At 41.7% G+C, this 17982-nt stretch overlaps 1 protein-coding gene across 1 annotated transcript in view; it reads left to right on the forward strand.

Annotated features, from left to right (window-relative positions):
• The window catches only part of LOC104537461 (platelet-derived growth factor C-like), a gene marked incomplete at both ends in the record, with an annotated part of 19493 nt that extends 7394 nt beyond the window's left edge, over positions 1–12099 (forward strand). The window contains one exon of the mRNA XM_010180355.1: positions 11919–12099. Coding sequence (XP_010178657.1) covers positions 11919–12099 — 181 coding nt within the window. The remainder of the gene's footprint in view (positions 1–11918) is intronic.
• Between the last annotated feature and the right edge of the window lie 5883 nt (positions 12100–17982).

Below are 17982 nucleotides of genomic sequence, written 5' to 3' on the forward strand. Positions count from 1 at the left end.
TGCCTTCATAGGAGAGGTGCCCCAGCCACTGATCATCTTTGTGGCCTCCTCTGGACCTGCTCCAGCACTTCGATGTCCTTTTTGTGTTAGGGACTCCAAAGCTGGATGTAGTACTCCAGGTGAGTAGAGTAGAGTAGAGGGCAGAATCCCCCCCCTGGGCCTGCTGGCCACACTTCTTGTGATGCGGCCCAGGATGCGGTTGGCCTTCTGGGCTGCAGATGCACGTTGGTGGCTCATGTCCAGCTTCTCATCCCCCAGTACCCTCAAGTCCTTCTCCTCAGGGCTGCTTTCCAGCACATTACCTCCTAGCTTCTATTGGTAACGAGGATTGTTCTGACCCTGCTCTTGGCCTTGTTGAGCCTCATGAGGTTCACCCTGGCCCACTTCTCCAACTTGTCCAGGTCCCTCTGGATGTCATCCCTTCCCTCTGGCACATGAACCTCACCACCCAGCTTGGTATCGTCAGCAAACTCACTGGGGGTGCACTCAATCCGGCTGTCAATATCAGTAATGAAGGTTTGAAACAGCACTGGTCCCAGTGGGTACCTTGAGGAACACCACTTGTCACCACCTCCCATCTGGACATGGAGCTGTTGACCACTGCTCTCTGGATGCGACCATCCAGCCCTTTCCTTACCCACTGAACAGCCCAGCCATCAAATCCATGCCTCTCCAACTTAGAGAGAAGGATGTTGCGGGGGATGGAGTCAAAGGCCATGCAGAAATCCAGGTAGCTGACCTCCATAGCTCTTCCCTTGTCTACTGCTGTAGTTACCCCGTTGTAGAAAGCCATTGGGTTGGTCAGGCAGGACTCGCCCTTAGTAAAGCCGTGCTGGCTGTTTCCGGTCGTCTCCATGTCCTCCATGTGCCTCCATAGCTTGGAGGAGGATCTAGACACGTGCATCCTTTGCTCTTATGTTTTGAAAAATAAATAATAGTGGTTTTTTGCATCAAAAGAGAGCACTGGATCTATTTCTTTTCTGTTCTGATTTAATTGAACAAAAGTGTGGTTTTATTTTATTTTTTTTCATTTAGATTTTCTGTGATTCCAGAAAAAAAACAAACCTCTGTTTACCACATGATTCAAGTACTGATTTATTTTTCAGCTGGTCCCATTCTGCTGGTGTCGGTGCTGTGTCCATAGCCCCCACCGTGGCAGCGCTTTGTGCTGCATCCAGAAGTAGCCATGTTCCTTTAGGCTCTCTGCTGCTTCTTAAAAGTTGCTTAAGACCTTTCTCATGATAACAGTTTTGTAAATGTGACAAAGCAGATGTTGCAGGCAGTAAAAGAAGACAAAAAGTAAGAAAGCCAGAATGCAGTTACAAGTGAAACTACTCCGTGAGACTCATTTCTTAAGCTTCAGAAAGAGTAAACTCTGTTGTGCATGAAGGGTTTATAGCTGCAAAATTGTGCTCTTTAAGCAAATCACAGTGCAACCTGAGAAAGCGAAAGGAGGAGGAGATGCTCCTCTGCTGGGGACGGGAGGATGATGGAGCCAGCCCAGGTGATGGGAGCAGGACGGGCTGCACAAATTTTGGGGCTGTCACCGCATTCTTGCCCACCCCTTTTTCTCTCCTTTTCAGTAAATCCAGCATTCGTTTGTAGTATCCACTGTTGCTAGAGGATATTATTTCGCAAGTAATTTAAAATCTATTTTCACAGCCCACATGAGTGTTGGGAGAGTGATTGCTGATGAGAGGGCAGTTGACATAATCCCTTACTCCCTTTTCACACCAGAGACTACGCTCATTGACTTAAACAAACATTTTAGGCTCCTTAAAATCCCTTCCTGCTCCTCTCAGTCTCAAAGAAGCTGTTTGAATAAAGTAAACTGTGTCCACAGTATCAAAATATTTTTGTAAACGGCCCTGATCCTAATTTATGGCTTCCAAACTTGTTTCCTGTTACCGTGGTTGGCTGCGTTTCTGACGGCGTAGACTGCAGTCATTTTCTTTGAAAATTGCATTTTTCTTTGAAAATGAGGAATAGCAGACATAGGTCTTGCTTCTGCCTTGGGTGGTTTGGGAAGAGTTGTTATCAATGGGGTTCCCCTGCTTCTGTCTCATTACAAGATAAATGTGGATTATAAGAGCCACCACCGCCTGAGCGCAGGGACGTAGATGGGCCCTGTGGCCACCTGTGGTTTCTGATGGGTTTTTGGATTTTCTGAAATCCTGGTGTCCAGAGAAACGCAAGCTGCAAAGGCAGGCCCAGCAGCTTGATCTAAAGTTACCCTGTGTGGTGTCTGTATATTCCAGTTTATACATAGCATGCACCCCCTCCCTGATGTTTTTGGGTTACTGAAAGTCTAAGCACAGTTAAGCCCGTGGGTTCACCGTCAGGCTTATGAGCAGCTTTGTGCTGTTTGACCAGGAGGAATAGCAGACATACCACAACCAGACATACCAGCTGTCTATTCCTGCATGGACAGTTGTGTTTCTTCACCTGTTACACGGCTTTTCTTTCTCTTCCTTACCTCTGTCCCTCTCGCTAGATGCTGTGGTCACTGCTTTGTGTGTATCGTCCACGTTTTAACAAAGTAACTGGTGTGGGATTGTAGTCAGATGGCGTTACCACCAAATACTGTCAGTCAGAGAAAGCTGTGTTAGTCCTTTCTCGCACTTGGTGCTGCTCCGTTAGGATAAAGTAGAAGTGAAATGCAGCACAAATTGCATTGATCTGTTCTCATCTGGTCTCTGTGATATCGGAGGATCATAGATAGAATGGTTTGGGTTGGAAGGAACCTTAAAGATCCTCCAGGCCAATCCCAAGGGAACCCCAACTTCCAAAGGGAAGATTACTTATTATAAAAAAGGTTACACGGTCCTGTGGGGGTGTCCTAGGGGTTTCGGAAGGTGAAATAAATAGATCTTTTCTGACAGTAACGTGAGAACAGGGAGCCCAGTGAACCAGCAGCAGTTATTAAGAAGTACAATTTCAGACTGGCCTTTGATTCATGCGCTGTGGCTGGATTAAACATAGGTCTGCATAATTGTGTGACCATTCACTTATAACTCGGTAAACTGAAGTGAGAGGAAACTCCTTACACTCCTTAGGTGAAAGCTGATCTCCTGCCAGGGTTGGGAACACATTTTTCTGCCTCATGCGGTGTTGTGTGGCTGCTCAGTTACATTATAGGGATTTTTCACTTTCTGCTCAAGTAGCAATTACTGAAGTGACCTGTCCTGAAGCAGGATATTGGATTTTTTGACAAATGGTCTGTCCTGGATTGGTAAATCCGGTGTGTTACTGCAGACCATGTGTTGTTGTATCACTGAACTAAAGAAATAAAGGTGTTGCCATTAAAATAAACATACAGAGTCCCAGTCTCCACTGGGGACAGGTAGGCAGGAAGGAAGGATGGAAAAGGAAGAAGGGAAATTTGACCAGGGGTCTGCCAGCGCTGCCCTGGGTGAATCTCCACGTGTTGGAAATGCCCCTTAGGAGTTTTCATTTTGTTTTCCAAAATACGCTTTTGAATTTTGTTAGGGAATTGTTTAGCCAGTGGTTTTCACATCGTTGACTGAAACCGTTGCTACGTTCCAGGATATAAGGTTTGTGCATAAAGAAAAACAATACCATTTGAGATCCTAGAATAAATCTATAAAGTGCTGCTTGAAAAACAATGGTAAATACATGGTTATGGATTTGCAGAAGCTGAAGCAGATACATTGATCACGGTGAACACTGTGAGTAGAGGTAGAAATGTTATAGTAGATGAGAAAGAATGCTTTACAGCCTTGGCTGCCGATGTGAGCCCTGAGCTCCACTCACGGGTTTTGTTTTGTACAAGATATTGATCTGTACGGTAGGAACGTGTGATTTATTATGATTGCTGTAATTCCCAAGATAAAATATACCAGAGTTTACAGAGAAGTACTGGGAAAAAGTCAGTAAGGCTTTTAATTCTCCAAAATCTGGAGAGTGTAGTGCTGTACAAGCAGGATAGTGCCTGAGCTGTGTGCTCTTGACCAAGGGCAGCGTGTTCTGGACAGCAGAGTCCAGTGCAGTCAGAGCCTCCATTCTGATGGCCGTTTCCATGTGGTGTCATACCATAAATATATCCCTTAAATAATAATTTATTATGATGAAGGGGTGAGGAGATGTGAAGAACAGGAGTCATAGTGTGCAGCACAGTACGAATACTCTCCTGTTACCAGTTTTATTACATGCGTTATTATTTGGATTCATAACTTGTTCAGGATACTAAAGAAATCTGTGGTCCACACATGCAGCCAGTAGCAGAAAGCAGGCAGATTGGAGGTGAAACAGCACAGTGCATGTGTTAGTATGTTTCTCCAAGCTCTTCAATTTTCCCAAATTCATCGTTGATATACAGTAATAGTAATGTTGTTATGAAACTTCTCACACTTTGTTTGTTTTGCATCTCTGTTCTACTCATAACGTACCATTTTTAGACCAAACTTAACCCTTATTTAAAGAGAGCTTGACGTGTTTCTTATCATGACTGGCACTGGGAATACCTGCCACTCTTTGGTCCAGGGTAGAGAAGTATAGGTAGCTTCTAAGAAATTTGGCTATTGATCATTAACAGGAGGAGTTTGAGAAACCACTTTTGATCTGCAGGATCATAGTGTCTCTTTCTACAGGATTTTTATTCAAGTGCTTGAAGTAATGTACCAATAGAAGTCACACTGGTATAAATGATTTTGTAGCACAGGATATCTAGGACTGAATTCTGTGGTTGCTATAATCCTGAAAATACTTATTTACGGGCTTTATCCCTACCAGTAGTTTAACAGAAGCTTAAATAATTACAGAGTTGCTGCCTGAAGTGCATTTACCAATGTATCCAGTTTACAGTTTCTCATTCTCGTGGGAAAGTTAATGCCCCTTCCTCCCCACAAGGCAGAAGTGGCTTTCAGAGACTACAGGACATTCATGTGCTTAAGATGGAGATGCTTAAGAGCTTACCAGTGCAGCCAGCTACTGGTCGTGATGATTTATTTCCTAGAGGTTTTTGTGTGCCAATTCAGTAGTCGTTATGGAAAGGATATGTTCTCAGCAGTACTCAGTTTATCAATTGCTATTTAAGAGATGCGTTTTTTGGGGGTTTCTTATATTTGCATGCAGTGCTTTGACTCTAGTTCACCAAGTGACAAAAGCTACTATGCAAAGTCTGTCTGCCTTCCCTTCACCTGATGCCTCAGCTTTTCAGCAGCTCCACGGAAAAGGAAGTGTTTTTCTGGTAGGCTGGAGGGTGGCAATGCAACCGTTAGTTTCTCCAAATGTAAAATCTCCAAATCAAGTTTCATCCTTTTCTTTTCATGAACAGTGTTCAAATGCTTGAGGAGTAGATTTTGAAGGATTGACCTCTGCCTTGTTTTTCCCTTTCACTTGCAGTGTTGTAAATGTGTGTTTATGATCCAAGTGGCTTACAGTGAATGAAGGGGAACAACATGGAAATCTAAGGATTAAACCGTTTCTTTTTTCATACATCCTAAATAACAAGGTAGAAATACGGAGAGAGTTGTGTGGTTGTGTTAGGAGCCTCAGGCTGTTACCAATCAGTATGAGGAGAGATTAAATGGACAGAGCCATGGCAACCATCTAACATTTGTGAATGAATCTGTGTTTCCATAAAGCAGTTCCTAATGTACAGGGCTGCGTATTCTAAAATAGATGTATTCAAGTTCGGTTGGCGCAGAAACTGCAATCCATATTTGGTGAATGGCAGTTAGAAATGTTCTCTGTTTATACCTTGAGTATCTTTTATTTCATGGAAAATGTAGACATGGCAGGATCCTTGGGGTTTTTATGCTCATTTGCTGTATTGGCTGGAAGCGGTGTCTGTTGCTGGAAGTGATGTTTGTGTATAATTAAACATCATTTTCGGAGCACAAAAAACTGACCTCATCAGTTATTTATTTGGATTATATCTGGGTATGCTGTTTCTTTCCAGTGCCTCTTAAAACACAGTGTATATGGGATCAGCAGATACAGGTACTACTATGGAAAGTTGTTTCACGTTAAATCATTGCTGTGCCATCATCTTTTCTCTGTTTTTACGTTAAATCACCAAGCACGATAGAAAAGGTGGAATGTGACTCTTCTCAGTTGTTGGATAATCTGTAAAGATACCCAAAGGAGTTTCCCCTTATAAAGGAAGGCACTGCCAAGTCCTCCTAAAGAGGAGGAGTGCTGGGGGTGAACGGCAGTCAAATGGCTCTGGGTGACTTTTTTCAGAACTTCCTATTGGAAAGACAGAATCCAGAGCAAATATTTTAAATATTTAAAATTTTATATCATGTCGTTTTCAAAAAAACAATGTTCTTCCAATGCCCTGGTTATTGTTACTCAAAGTAATTGCAATCAGATATTTCTGATGATGTTGAGTGGAATGATTTTTATTGGACTTTGACCCTGCATTTGCTGGTGCTGTGCTGGGGTCACCGTTTCAGTGCAGCTGCCCTCTCCCTTCAGTTTCTCCAGGAAATTTGCTCTCTGTATCATTTGACGTTTGTTTTTTTTGCTAACAGCTGACTTCTACTGATGGGCACTGTGGTGGTTTGTGATTTTGAGAACCTCGTGTCCACTGGGCTGAATGGGCCGAGCTTTCCCAGTCTGAGGTCCGTACAGATATTGTGGTCTGGCCACAAATACAAACCAGTGTGATGTAAATTAATGTATTTGAAAGGCAAAGGAATTAATTGAACAGTTGTTCTGAACCTTGCAAACTTGAGTGGTAAGTGGCTGTACTGCCTGGCCTGGTCATATCGGAGGAAAGAAAAGCAATACCAAAAGTAACATTTCCTCTTACATGAACTGAAAAATCGTGTACAAGTACCTGCAGTTTCATTATGACCAGTTATTTAGTTTTGGTGTCATTTCGATTGTCATCTCGCATGATGTGTCTTGTCTCTGTGCCTTGGTCTTTGAGGAAAGCACACTTCAGTCTCAGAGAGAGGGGCAGGATCGGGAACAGAAAAGAAGAAAGTTCTCCACCTATTGAATGAACGATGCAGCACACTCTGCTTTTACAACCCTATTGCTACCTCTGTAGGCTGTAGTTTGCTTGAAATTCACTTGTTTCTCCAATCCAGCATCCTACGCTCTCCTACCTTCTTCCTTCATGGAGTCCTGCTGTTTTCATGTTGCAGTGTTCCCTTTTCCCTCAGATAAATGTCAACCTGCCCAAAAGAGCGTTACTGGAGAGCTGGGTTAGTTGGAGGGGACCCCCAGAATCTCTCGTAAGTGAAGCTGACAAGATCTGAAAAACATTTCTTCAAGCTCCGTGTTTGGCCTTGCTTTGCGCTGTATGTAAATGTGGTGTTTATTTCACAAAGAGCCATGTGATTGCTCACAGATGGGATTTGAGAGTGATCCAAGAGGTGAAGACTATGTAAGGTGTTGCCAATACGCTTACAGTTTTGTCTATAAAAATACACCCTTAAGTCAAATGATGGAAACCAAATATTTTAGGAAATTTAAATATTTCAGTAGCAAAAATGAGAATTCTTTCAAATGGAGGTGGAAGAGGGAAAGGGAAATTTTCATTTAGAATGATAGCGCTCAGAAAAAGTTCAAAATGATATTTTCATGATGACAGTTGTTAGTAATTCCCGATGTTTCCAAAACTGAAGCTGTCCAAATAGAAACCCTCAAAGTTCTATTCAACAGCAGTTTGTCTGGTGAACTGCCAGGGGGCCGCGAATGCCTGCGGGCTGCGGATGAGGTGGGTGTCTTGGTGTTGCTGTGCTGAAGAGAAACATGACCAGAAATGACAGGGTTTGTTATCAACTTCCTGTTTCTTCATTAAAAGAATAATAAATTGAAACAGGTTCTTATCAAAGGGGGAAGGAAAGTGCATCTCACCTTTCACGAAGTGTTCTAATGGGTGTGCTAGGTTTTTGTCTAGCGCACATCTGTATGGGGATGGAAAGGTCCAGCGTCACTGATGTGACAAAGCGTTTCAGCCCGTGGGTTTCTGCTCCCTGCATTCATTGATATATTTGTGGAATTCCAAAGGCAGAGGGAAGCCACAGAAAGGTCACAAAACTGCAAGCCAAGGTAAACAGCCTGTCAGAATATGTTTAGTAAATGGTGCTGTAAACCACAGAAAAAGTACAGAAAGGAGAGAAAAAATCTATTCCCTTGGAAAAAAAAAATCCTGGTTGGAAAGGGATTGAAGTTTATAGAGTTGCTTACATTGCTGCCTTGCTCTTTTCCACTAAATTATCTTTGCTCAGGCTGTTAATTCAACTTGCAGTCCCAGGCACCTTGGCCACAGGGCAGGGGAATGCATGTTCTGCAGCAGGGAAGGCATCGTGACTAAGGGCAGAAGCATCTCTCATCCCAGCTAAGGAGACTGGGCTACCTCTTTGTTATAAATTTGACTTAGTTTTGTCTGAATAATATATTAAACACAAAGCACCAGAGCCTTTCTTTAGTCATTGTCAGAGGGAGTTGTGTTTTCTCCTTCGTACACTGCACAGAAAAGGAGGATTCTTTCTTTGGTTCAACATGCATTTTAATAATTTTTTACTCCATTGCAGTTCAAAAATAGCCTCGCAGTTCTTGGTTATTTCTCCTAGTTTGCTTGCATTTCAAACACAAGCTTCTCTTGATGGGGAAATAATTTTGGATGGCTCTACTGTTGTCCCGGCTGCTCTTTAGCCCTGTGACGTGAAGCTGCAGGGTTACATAGCACAATCTGATAAATGCTAAAGCATCTGCACCGCTTTGTGGTGTTAATTTTCACAGCAAGTGCAGCCTTCAGGCCAGATGTGCAATGCGAGGAATTTCAGTTGCACAGAAGATTATTTCAGCCTAGATAACTGACAGGAATAAAGTTACTGGCTAGAAATGTCATCATGTCCAGGAAACGTGCGAGGGACTTCTTTCTGTTGATGCAGACAGACTTCCCCTGCTGCTGATGAAATACCTGTGTTGTGCAGGCAGCTTCACCTACATCTGTGTTCAGCATAAAGAAACCAATACTTGTGTCTTGTATATTTGCTTATGAAACTGTTTTCAATTTTTGCCTTCAGCGCCAGGCTTGTTTGTCGAACATAAAAGAACAGAAATCCTCTATAGGCCCAGAGGGAGACATTGCAGAGAGGGAGTAATCATGATAAACCGTGCTGTATGTGCTGTGCCTTGTTACCATGAGAAAGTTACGTTCAGTTGGCTAATAAAATAGGTTTTAGGAAATCCCTTAAATTGCGGTGCTGGTAATTGTGCACACTGCCGTGCAGTACTGGCGAATGCTGTACAGTGATGAGAGGGTTTTCAGGTTGATCGCTTGGAAACAAGTGGATTTCTGATGATGGTATTAGGGAAGGGTGACTGAGAAACCTCTCAATCAAGGTAACACTGATAAAACACATGAAAATCAGAAATTATTCTGATCACAAATGACAGCTTGTTTACAAATACCACATACAAAGATCAAGGAGAAAAGAGCTGAATATAGAAGAAACATCAACAAGCAGAATCATCTGGATCTGTCACATATACCAGAAAGCTGGATTTTACCTGGGTATTTTCAGTATACTTATTTTCCTCTGCTTTACTTCTCAACTAATGGTATTAATTAAATTTTATGTTAAGGGTCTAAACTGTGAAATTTGAGTCCCTCTTTTACTTCAGGGGTACCAGGAGACCAAAGGGTGCAATAGAAGTACTCTGCAAGTTATGGAGAAGCACTTAACACCTGTACTGTTTCTGACCCCCAGACATCTTAAGCCTAAGTCAATAAATGTAATGATTAACTTATCTACTTTTCTGAATGGTAAAGAGTGAATAATTATTTCATGTTCTTCACTAAAAAAACAGAAACACAAAGCTTATTTTAAGAATCTTCATAAGCTGAAAAAATTCAGTGCTCACCATCAATTGGATGTGTTGAGCCCTGAAGTCTTAATGCAATTAATGTACACATTGCCCTCGTAATAAGTTGTATACCTGATCATAAAGTAAAAACACTGGTGGATCAGTTAAAGGAATCAGTTGGTGTTTGGGGGGGCGGGGGAGATGGTGATAAAGTAATTAGTATCATAAGTTCAACAAAGATTTAGAACTGAGGTACATGGCAGTAATGGGTTTTGAACACAGTTAATGAGCATATTCATTGCATTCATTTTTAATTAAGTGGAAAAAAATACTGGTCCTTTAAATGGAGATAATAAATGTGCAAGTCAGTCTTGCACAAACATGCAACACAAGAATTTATTGCCTGCTGTCTAACTAGGGAACTGGGAACCATTATAAAGATTAGCTTTACTGGAAAAAAAAAATCCAGAAAAAGCTTTAGTAGAAAATGTTTATGAGGTAATAATTTTCACATTAAATATTGCTTGGCATATTGGGTAGAGTGTGTGTGCATGCTTTTTAAAATATGTGTATTTGCTATTAGCGGAGGTGAGACTGTACCCTTGAAAAGCATTCAGTGCTATTTACCGATTTAGATTTATGTGAGGTATTTATTCTATGTAAGAGAACATAAAAATACCAGAAATCTTGAAACTCTCTCAGAGGCGTCTTATGCTTTTGCTTAGAATACAAATTGTGGTTTAAAAGTAAAGTGACGACTCGGAAAGCTGCAGCTGTGACCTTCCCAGTGCCCGCCATGCTCGAACCGAGGCGCCCTCACCATCCCGGAGCACCAGGCCGGGCGGCTGCTGGGCCTCGGAGCCTTTCAAGCTGCAGCAGGGGAAACCCAGCTGAAATTCAGTGTTTATGCTGTCAGTGGGCTGACATGAAGCAGGTTAAAGCACTGAAACCAGACGTGCCTCCTAGAGCAGGGGTTTGCAATGTTTTTATGACTTGGGAAACCCCCGAACGTTTTCCAGTGGAAGCGAGGACCTTGGTGTTGTGTATTGAAGCCTATTGATGACATTCGACTGGTGTTTCCTCATTACTTTTCGTGAGTCTATGTGAAGTTGTTCACAAATCCCCAGGGATACCCAGATCACACTTGAAAAAACAATAAAACTAAATCAAACTTAATATGAGGCCTTATTGCAGCCTTCCAGTACCTGACAGGGGCCTACAAGAAAGATGAGGAAGGACTTCTTAGAAGAGCGAGTAGGGATAGGACGAGAGGGAGTGGCTTCAAACTGGAAGGGGATAGACTAGAATATTAGGAAGAAATAATGTGAAGGTGGTGAGACACTGGCCCAGGTTGCCCAGGGAAGTTGTGGATGCCCCCTCCCTGGCAGTGTTCAAGGCCAGGTTGGATGGGGCTTTGAGCAGCCTGAGCTGGTGGAGGTGTCCCTGCCCATGGCAGGGGTTGGACTGGGGGAGCTTTAAGGTCCCTTCCAACCCAAACCATGCTGTTGTTCTGTGTTTCATTCTTTGAAAGCTTCCAAACCCATAACTCTCTTGTCAGTATTACCAAAATACCACATTCTTTCTGACATACAGGACATCTCGATCTTTGCTCAACAAATTTCTTACGGGAATATGCATAAACTCAAAATGTGCTTCCAAGTTTCCCCTAAGCCACTTTAACCTTTCAGGAGCTGATGTTGCAAGAGGGCAAGTATCAAAAAGCCCCTGAATTTTCACAGGTGCCATGCAGGACGCTGCTGGTGATACTGCAGGACGAGTTACAGTGCCATACTATGTCAGTCTGTTTTTCTCTGACTTTACTCTGCCCTATCCCACATTTTGTAATTGCTTTCCGTAAAAGGAAGAAAACAAAACCATACTCATGGGTCTCTTCAAAATGCTAACTCTGCTGTTGTTTTTTTAACCTCACTGCATGATTTTATTATGTATTTAAGCCAGTAGCAACTTGGACACTTAAGTTTAAAATAGTTGGCTTTGGTAGCACACTTTTAGTGTTAAAAAAAAAAAGAAGTTGCAAACTGCAGAGTCAGTTTATTGATTATAGCTGGAACTTTAGAGACATTTTGTCAGAAAATAAACACTTTCTTTTCTTTTCTGTTCAGGTATGACTTTGTAGAAGTCGAAGATCCTAGTGATGGCACTGTTTTAGGGCGCTGGTGTGGTTCCAGTAGTGTGCCCAGCAGACAAATCTCCAAAGGAAACCAGATCAGAATAAGATTTGTGTCTGATGAATATTTTCCTTCTGAACCTGGATTCTGCATCCATTACACGCTTCTTATGCCAGTAAGTAACATGTTTCAGATTGGAATATTTCAGGAAAACAAAATCTTTGAAGTGGTGGCTCAAAAGAGTCTTTTAATAGCATAGGATTAATTACTGTTTATTCCTTAATAATAATAATCATGGTGAGCAATCTGTCTTCCAGAATTTTACATTTTGTTTCTGTTTTTTTTTTTAATTTAACTAACTGCATGTTCTTGTGGTTATTCTTGGATGGCTTTGGACTGGGAAGTTGTAGGCTTGGTTGTTTGTGTGGAAACTTCAATATAATGTTTGCATTCCTGATACAGTTCTATGTAAAAAAAAATACAATCTAGCTTTGAGAAGAAGAAAAATCGATATAAGAATCAACTCTGATATTTAAAGAGCATTGGGAAGTTGCAAAGAACATTGAAGAAATTACTGTTTGTATTAGTTAGTTGCTGTTGGACGTACGCACCCAATGATCATACCAAGCTCAAAACCAGGAAAGTTCTTGTGCTTCTGAATTGTTTTATCATAGTGACAACGCAGACAGTGCTTAATACTCATTCGCCACTGCATTTTCCCTGGAAACTGTACTTTACACTTCTCTTCAACATTGCTTAATGCTTGTAAATGGCAGGTATTAACCAACAGTCATTGTCAGAATTGTGACTATTTTCACTCTCAGCGGTTTTCTGTGACCTTTTTTCAGATTTGTGATAGCAAAACAATGTTCGTAGGTTGTTCAGGGCGAGATAATGTTCTGAAACGCTAGAGTGGAGCAGAACAGGAGTTGACTTGTTCTAGAGTAGGTATTCAGTATTTAAAGTGAGTAAGGAGTATTTTTGTTCAATTCCTCATAACTCACTTTGTGAATCTCCTAAGTAGTCTTGTGGTCTGTGGTATTTGGTTGGTGGAAAATGTCTGCAAGCTCAATAAAATAATTGATCCCAAGAATCCATGTTGTAACCCCACTGACGTGCACTGCACTCGAAATGCTTTTGGCTTGCTTATTATTTTTGCCATTTTTGCCTCTTCTCCCCATTTGCAAAACTTCAGTTACTGAGAAGAAGCAAAGAACAATTCCGTGTATCTTTTCAATAAGACTTAATCTTGTACGTAATAATTTTATTGTAGTGATGATGGCATCAGCGAAGTGTAGTTGTGTGTGTGTACATATATATGCATATATATATGTAAAAACAGGTATGTTCTGGAGCGTGTTCAGAGAAGAGCCACAGGGATGGTGAGGGCTCTGGAGAACAAGCCTGATGAGGAGCGGCTGAGGGAACTGGGCTTGTTTAGCCTGGAGAAGAGAAGGCTGAGGGGAGACCTCATCACCACCTACAACTGCCTCAAGGGAGGTTGTAGAGAGGTGGGTGCTGGTCTCTTCTCCCAGGTGATGGGGGATAGAACAAGGGGAAATGGCACCAAGCTGTGCCAAGGGAGGCTCAGGTTAGAGATAAGGAGGAAGTTCTTTACTGAGAGGGTCGTCAGAGGCTGGAACAGGCTGCCCAGGGAGGTGGTGGAGTCACCATCCCTGGATGTATTTAAAGAGCGGGTAGACGAGGTACTTAAGGATATGGTTTAGGGGGTAGACAGGAACGGTTGGACGTGATGAACTCAGAGGTCTTTTCCAACTGAGCTATTCTGTGATTCTGTGATATTGTGTATGTATGTGTGTGTGTGTGTGTGTATATATATGTATGTATGTATGTATGTATGTTACTTTCTGTTGTTTTTCTGTAAGTATTTTTAAATATTTAGGCATAACTAAGAACTAGTCTTAAAGTGATTAAAGGTTTGTTCTGCGTATTTGACTCTCTTGTGAGTTAGACCCTTCTGTTACAGAATAGTGTGACCTGTTAATGATGAATTTTGAAATTAAATAAAATGTCAACCAGTCTTCAAACCAGCTTGAAATATGGCCAGGTTTAAACCTTTGTGCACTCAAGGGTAGAATGTAATAGGTACGTTTACTTTTAGAAGATGGTAAAAGAAAACCCCTAAATTGATGTGTCTGTGGGCTTATGCCAAATCTTGTTGTTGCAGCTCTAGTATTGCGTCCTACCTGCTATGTATCTGTCTGACTTATGTATGATCCCATTTCTGCGGAGTGGATTAAACAAAGGCGCCTAAAAATACCAGAGCAAATGTATAATTATGCCATGCTGGACTGAATTTATTCCTTGACGTTTGGTGAGGAAAACTGGTTATAACATTTAATTTATCAAGACTTGCAAACCAATTCTTTAATCTTCAAAATATTTACATCATTTACAGCCTCCCGCTTCCCCACAAAAAAAGGGTGTCAGCTAGAGGAATGAGTGTAAATTGTAAATAATTCTTGCAAAAACATAACTGATTCACTTAGTGCCTCACCTCAGTGGATTGGTCCTAAACAGTTAACTCTTTTTTTCTTCATTTTTTTGACAGGAGGGGGAGGGGGCCATGCCTGGTAGACAAGCAATGAGAGATTGTTTAGGGAGAAATGAAGCAAAACTGAAATAAAACAGTGCAAGCTTGTTTCTGTATTTGGAGGCCACACACAGAGAGGGGCACCGGACACATTTTCAGATCTTTTAAAGAGCAAGAGAAATGGCTTTGTTTAAATCCGCGGTAATTTATCGTATACATATATTTTTACTTTGTATATTATATTTCAAACTGACTTTTCACATGATGAATAAGCAGGGGGAGAATGGCTATTGATCAGATCACTTTACTCAAAGTGAGATTTCGCCACTCAAAAGGACTTGCAGCAGTTGCAGTGTCAAGAGATGCAGCATCAGGTTTTAGAAAGGTTTACTGAGGGATGGTGAGGCACCACATAAAAGCAGTGCATGTACTGCATATGACCAGAATACTCCCCAAGGAAATAAAAACCGAAGCTTTTCTTTGAATTCTAGCTAATTGCAGGTTAATTATTTGAATTTCTTCCACTTTCTGTAACCTGGGTACACCTAGAACTTTCTGTAATTCTGGTCTGACTCCACTTTGCTCTATAGTTGCAAGTTGGTTTTGCCTGGAATACCATGTCAAGTGGAAAGAAGTGTTGAAAGAAAGCTTGTTCTTGCTAAGAAAATGTAGTTTGTGCTATTTCAAAATGATTATATTAATTTCAGCCCAGCTGTTAGTCTCTTTTCCCCCTCTGCCCTGTCACTCAGGCTGTGCGCACTGGTGAGCTGCTTTATTCTCCAAGGGCTGCTTAGCGGTTGCTCTGCATTTTGACTGTTCAGCTCTGCCTGTATTAAAAGTCATGCCATTTGGCAGCACTATCCCACCAAAACCCCCCTAGAACTTTACTGCAAAAACAATCCGTATTTCATTTCTTTTCCCCTTCTTCTCTCACTTGTCCCTAGTTGCAGCTCTAATCCATATAGTAGCCACATGCAGTTGGGGGAAACCTTATAAACTCCTATAATATGTGTTTGGGCTTCAGTCTTCCGAGTGACTTTGTTAGTTTAAATTATGTCAGTTACAAGTTTGGCAGCGAAAACTCGATGTAATAAAGTCCATTGTTGCTTGGGGAGCGGGTGAATGGGATACTTGATGCCTGAGGTGCCATTAAGGAATGCATGACTGATTGCCAAAGTAGTTATTAATTATTCAGGGCGCTCGGAACAAAGCAGCTCCAGTTCAAGTTGAAGCCGGGGGTGACTGTATTCCCCTTCTCTTCTGGCGTGTGGTACCACGTCGTTTGTCATCAAAGATCACGCCAAAGATCTTTACGAAGAGCGGGCTTAACCCTCTTCTGTGCAAGTCGAGACGGAGAGGAAAATCCAAGCGACTGCTTAAAGAGCGACCTGGTTTAGAAGCAAATTGACAGGTGGTTGGGACTTTGATGCAGAAGCTGGATTTCAATCCAAGAGATGTCTTTATTTTTACTTTTGATGCAGAGATGCTGTTAGTGCTCTTGCTATTAACAGTAATGAAGGTTAAATTTAATACGGATAATCTGTTTAGAGCTATCTAATATTTCCTTTTTATCATCCAAATCGGCTGAGCTTTGCTCTTTTACGGTTGAGAATGTTAATTCTGTTTGTGGCAGCTTTTTCGTTGAGTTTGTTTAATGAGAAGGGCAAACAAAATTGAAATACTAATAAAAAAGTGCATACTAACAGAACAGAGAAAGCAAAGCCTTTACTTAGCAGTAACTTCATTTCAGAGTCCACAGATTTCACAGATTTCAGGTGTGTGTATCTCATGTCAGTACCAAAGCCCAAAAGAGGCTTAACTTTGGCTGCAATAGCTGCAAATCCACCAGAAACATCATGAAGGATGTCCTTGATCTCCTAAACAAAGGTTTTTTCTACACTCTGAAGAAGTATTCAAAAGGTTTTGGAAATAACACGATTTCAGGGTTGTTTAAGCCAAGGTGTGTGAAGCAGCAGGAACGTACGGGTGTTATTTAGCGCTTTCAATGCTGCACGAAGTGGAAAAGGGCTGTGAAAATCCTTCCTGTGATGGGATGGGCTCTTAAACACAACCTCTGTGTTCAGAGTTTCCACCGATCAGGTGCAGTGAAACCTAAGCCCACATAGCAACCTCCTAAAGATGCTCCAGCGTGCAAATTCAATCATTCGGGTCTTTTTGCGTGACAAAAGTTCATTGTAAATCAGAAAGGGTTCTGGACTATTTCATTCCTTGGAGATTTCATTTTGCATCACGTTTGTGCTTGAGGTCTAAAGAGAAGTATCTTTTACGTTTCTTAAATGAGACGTGAAAGATTGGTCCAAAATACATCGATAGGACATGCTCGGGTTAATAAAAAAACCTTTAAAAAGTACAAACCCGAGGGTGGCTCTTATCCATGGGACTACGAGAGAGGAAAAAACCCCTTTGAAGCAGGAAGAACCTGGGAAGGATATTTCCTAATTATATTGTAACATCTTGGTTTTCTGTGCCCATATCTCCTTCTGTCACGTGGACATCATGAAAAAATGAAAAGTCCGTGTATGTGAAGCAGACTCGCAGAGAGACGGGGTTGGAGATGAATCCAGCAGAACCGTGAGCCTGCACAGACGTCCATGGAAGTGCGACCTGGACCTGCACAGCCTGAGGTGTCAGCGTGGGTTTTCTGAGGCTCTGCTGTTTTGAACTAAACTGGCTGTCATTCAGGTCTTAAAAGGAAGGAATAAGCTTACAGGATAGCAAGTTTTGTACTCTGAAGGACTAGGTTCCTTTCTGGCCAAAATTTGAATGTAGTTTCTCATGTAGTGTATCTAGTATATACCATTTCTTTTGTGCTTTTCTGTGATGTTAGTTTTGCAGTGGCTCAGACTGAAGCATTTGGGACTCAATGTCCCCAAAATGTTCCTTTAGACTTCTAAAATTATTCTGTAGTCATGGTTCAGATTTATTGGTTCAGTCTTACTATTCTGAAGAGGGCAGTCTCTTAGTTATTTCTGTGTGGGGTTTTTTTTTATTTAATCCTTTACTAAATCCTATATTAGCTACTTTTCCCTTAATATGCTTGATGAAAAAAAATCCTAAACCCCCCAGTCCCAAAAAACCAACAAACCAAACAAAAAACCCAAACAAAACCCTACCACCACCTTCCTGTTCTCCCAGGTCCCTTTAGCTCCGCTGGGTTATGTGGTGTTTTTGGCTCCCTCTATCTTTATTTTTTAATGTTTTCAGTATTAAATAATTACCTAGTTGTCTGTCCCTTTTCCAGTTTCCAGGACCAACATGTTATTCACAGCTTTTTGAGAAAGCACACTGATGGCTTCTTTACAAACCCCAAAGCAAAGTGACTCTGTCCCATTCTCAAAGTAATCCCCTGTGTAGCTGGCACAGCCCTAGATTTTTTGTGCCTTCACATACTGAGGCGTTGTGTCTGACACGCTTGCTGGGGGGAAAAAAAGGTAAGCAAATGTGCATTTGATACGAGGAGTCAGGCAGTTTTAATTTTCAGTT

The sequence above is a fragment of the Mesitornis unicolor genome, unplaced genomic scaffold (assembly GCF_000695765.1).
Source record: "Mesitornis unicolor isolate BGI_N332 unplaced genomic scaffold, ASM69576v1 scaffold2313, whole genome shotgun sequence".
NCBI lineage: Eukaryota > Metazoa > Chordata > Aves > Mesitornithiformes > Mesitornithidae > Mesitornis > Mesitornis unicolor.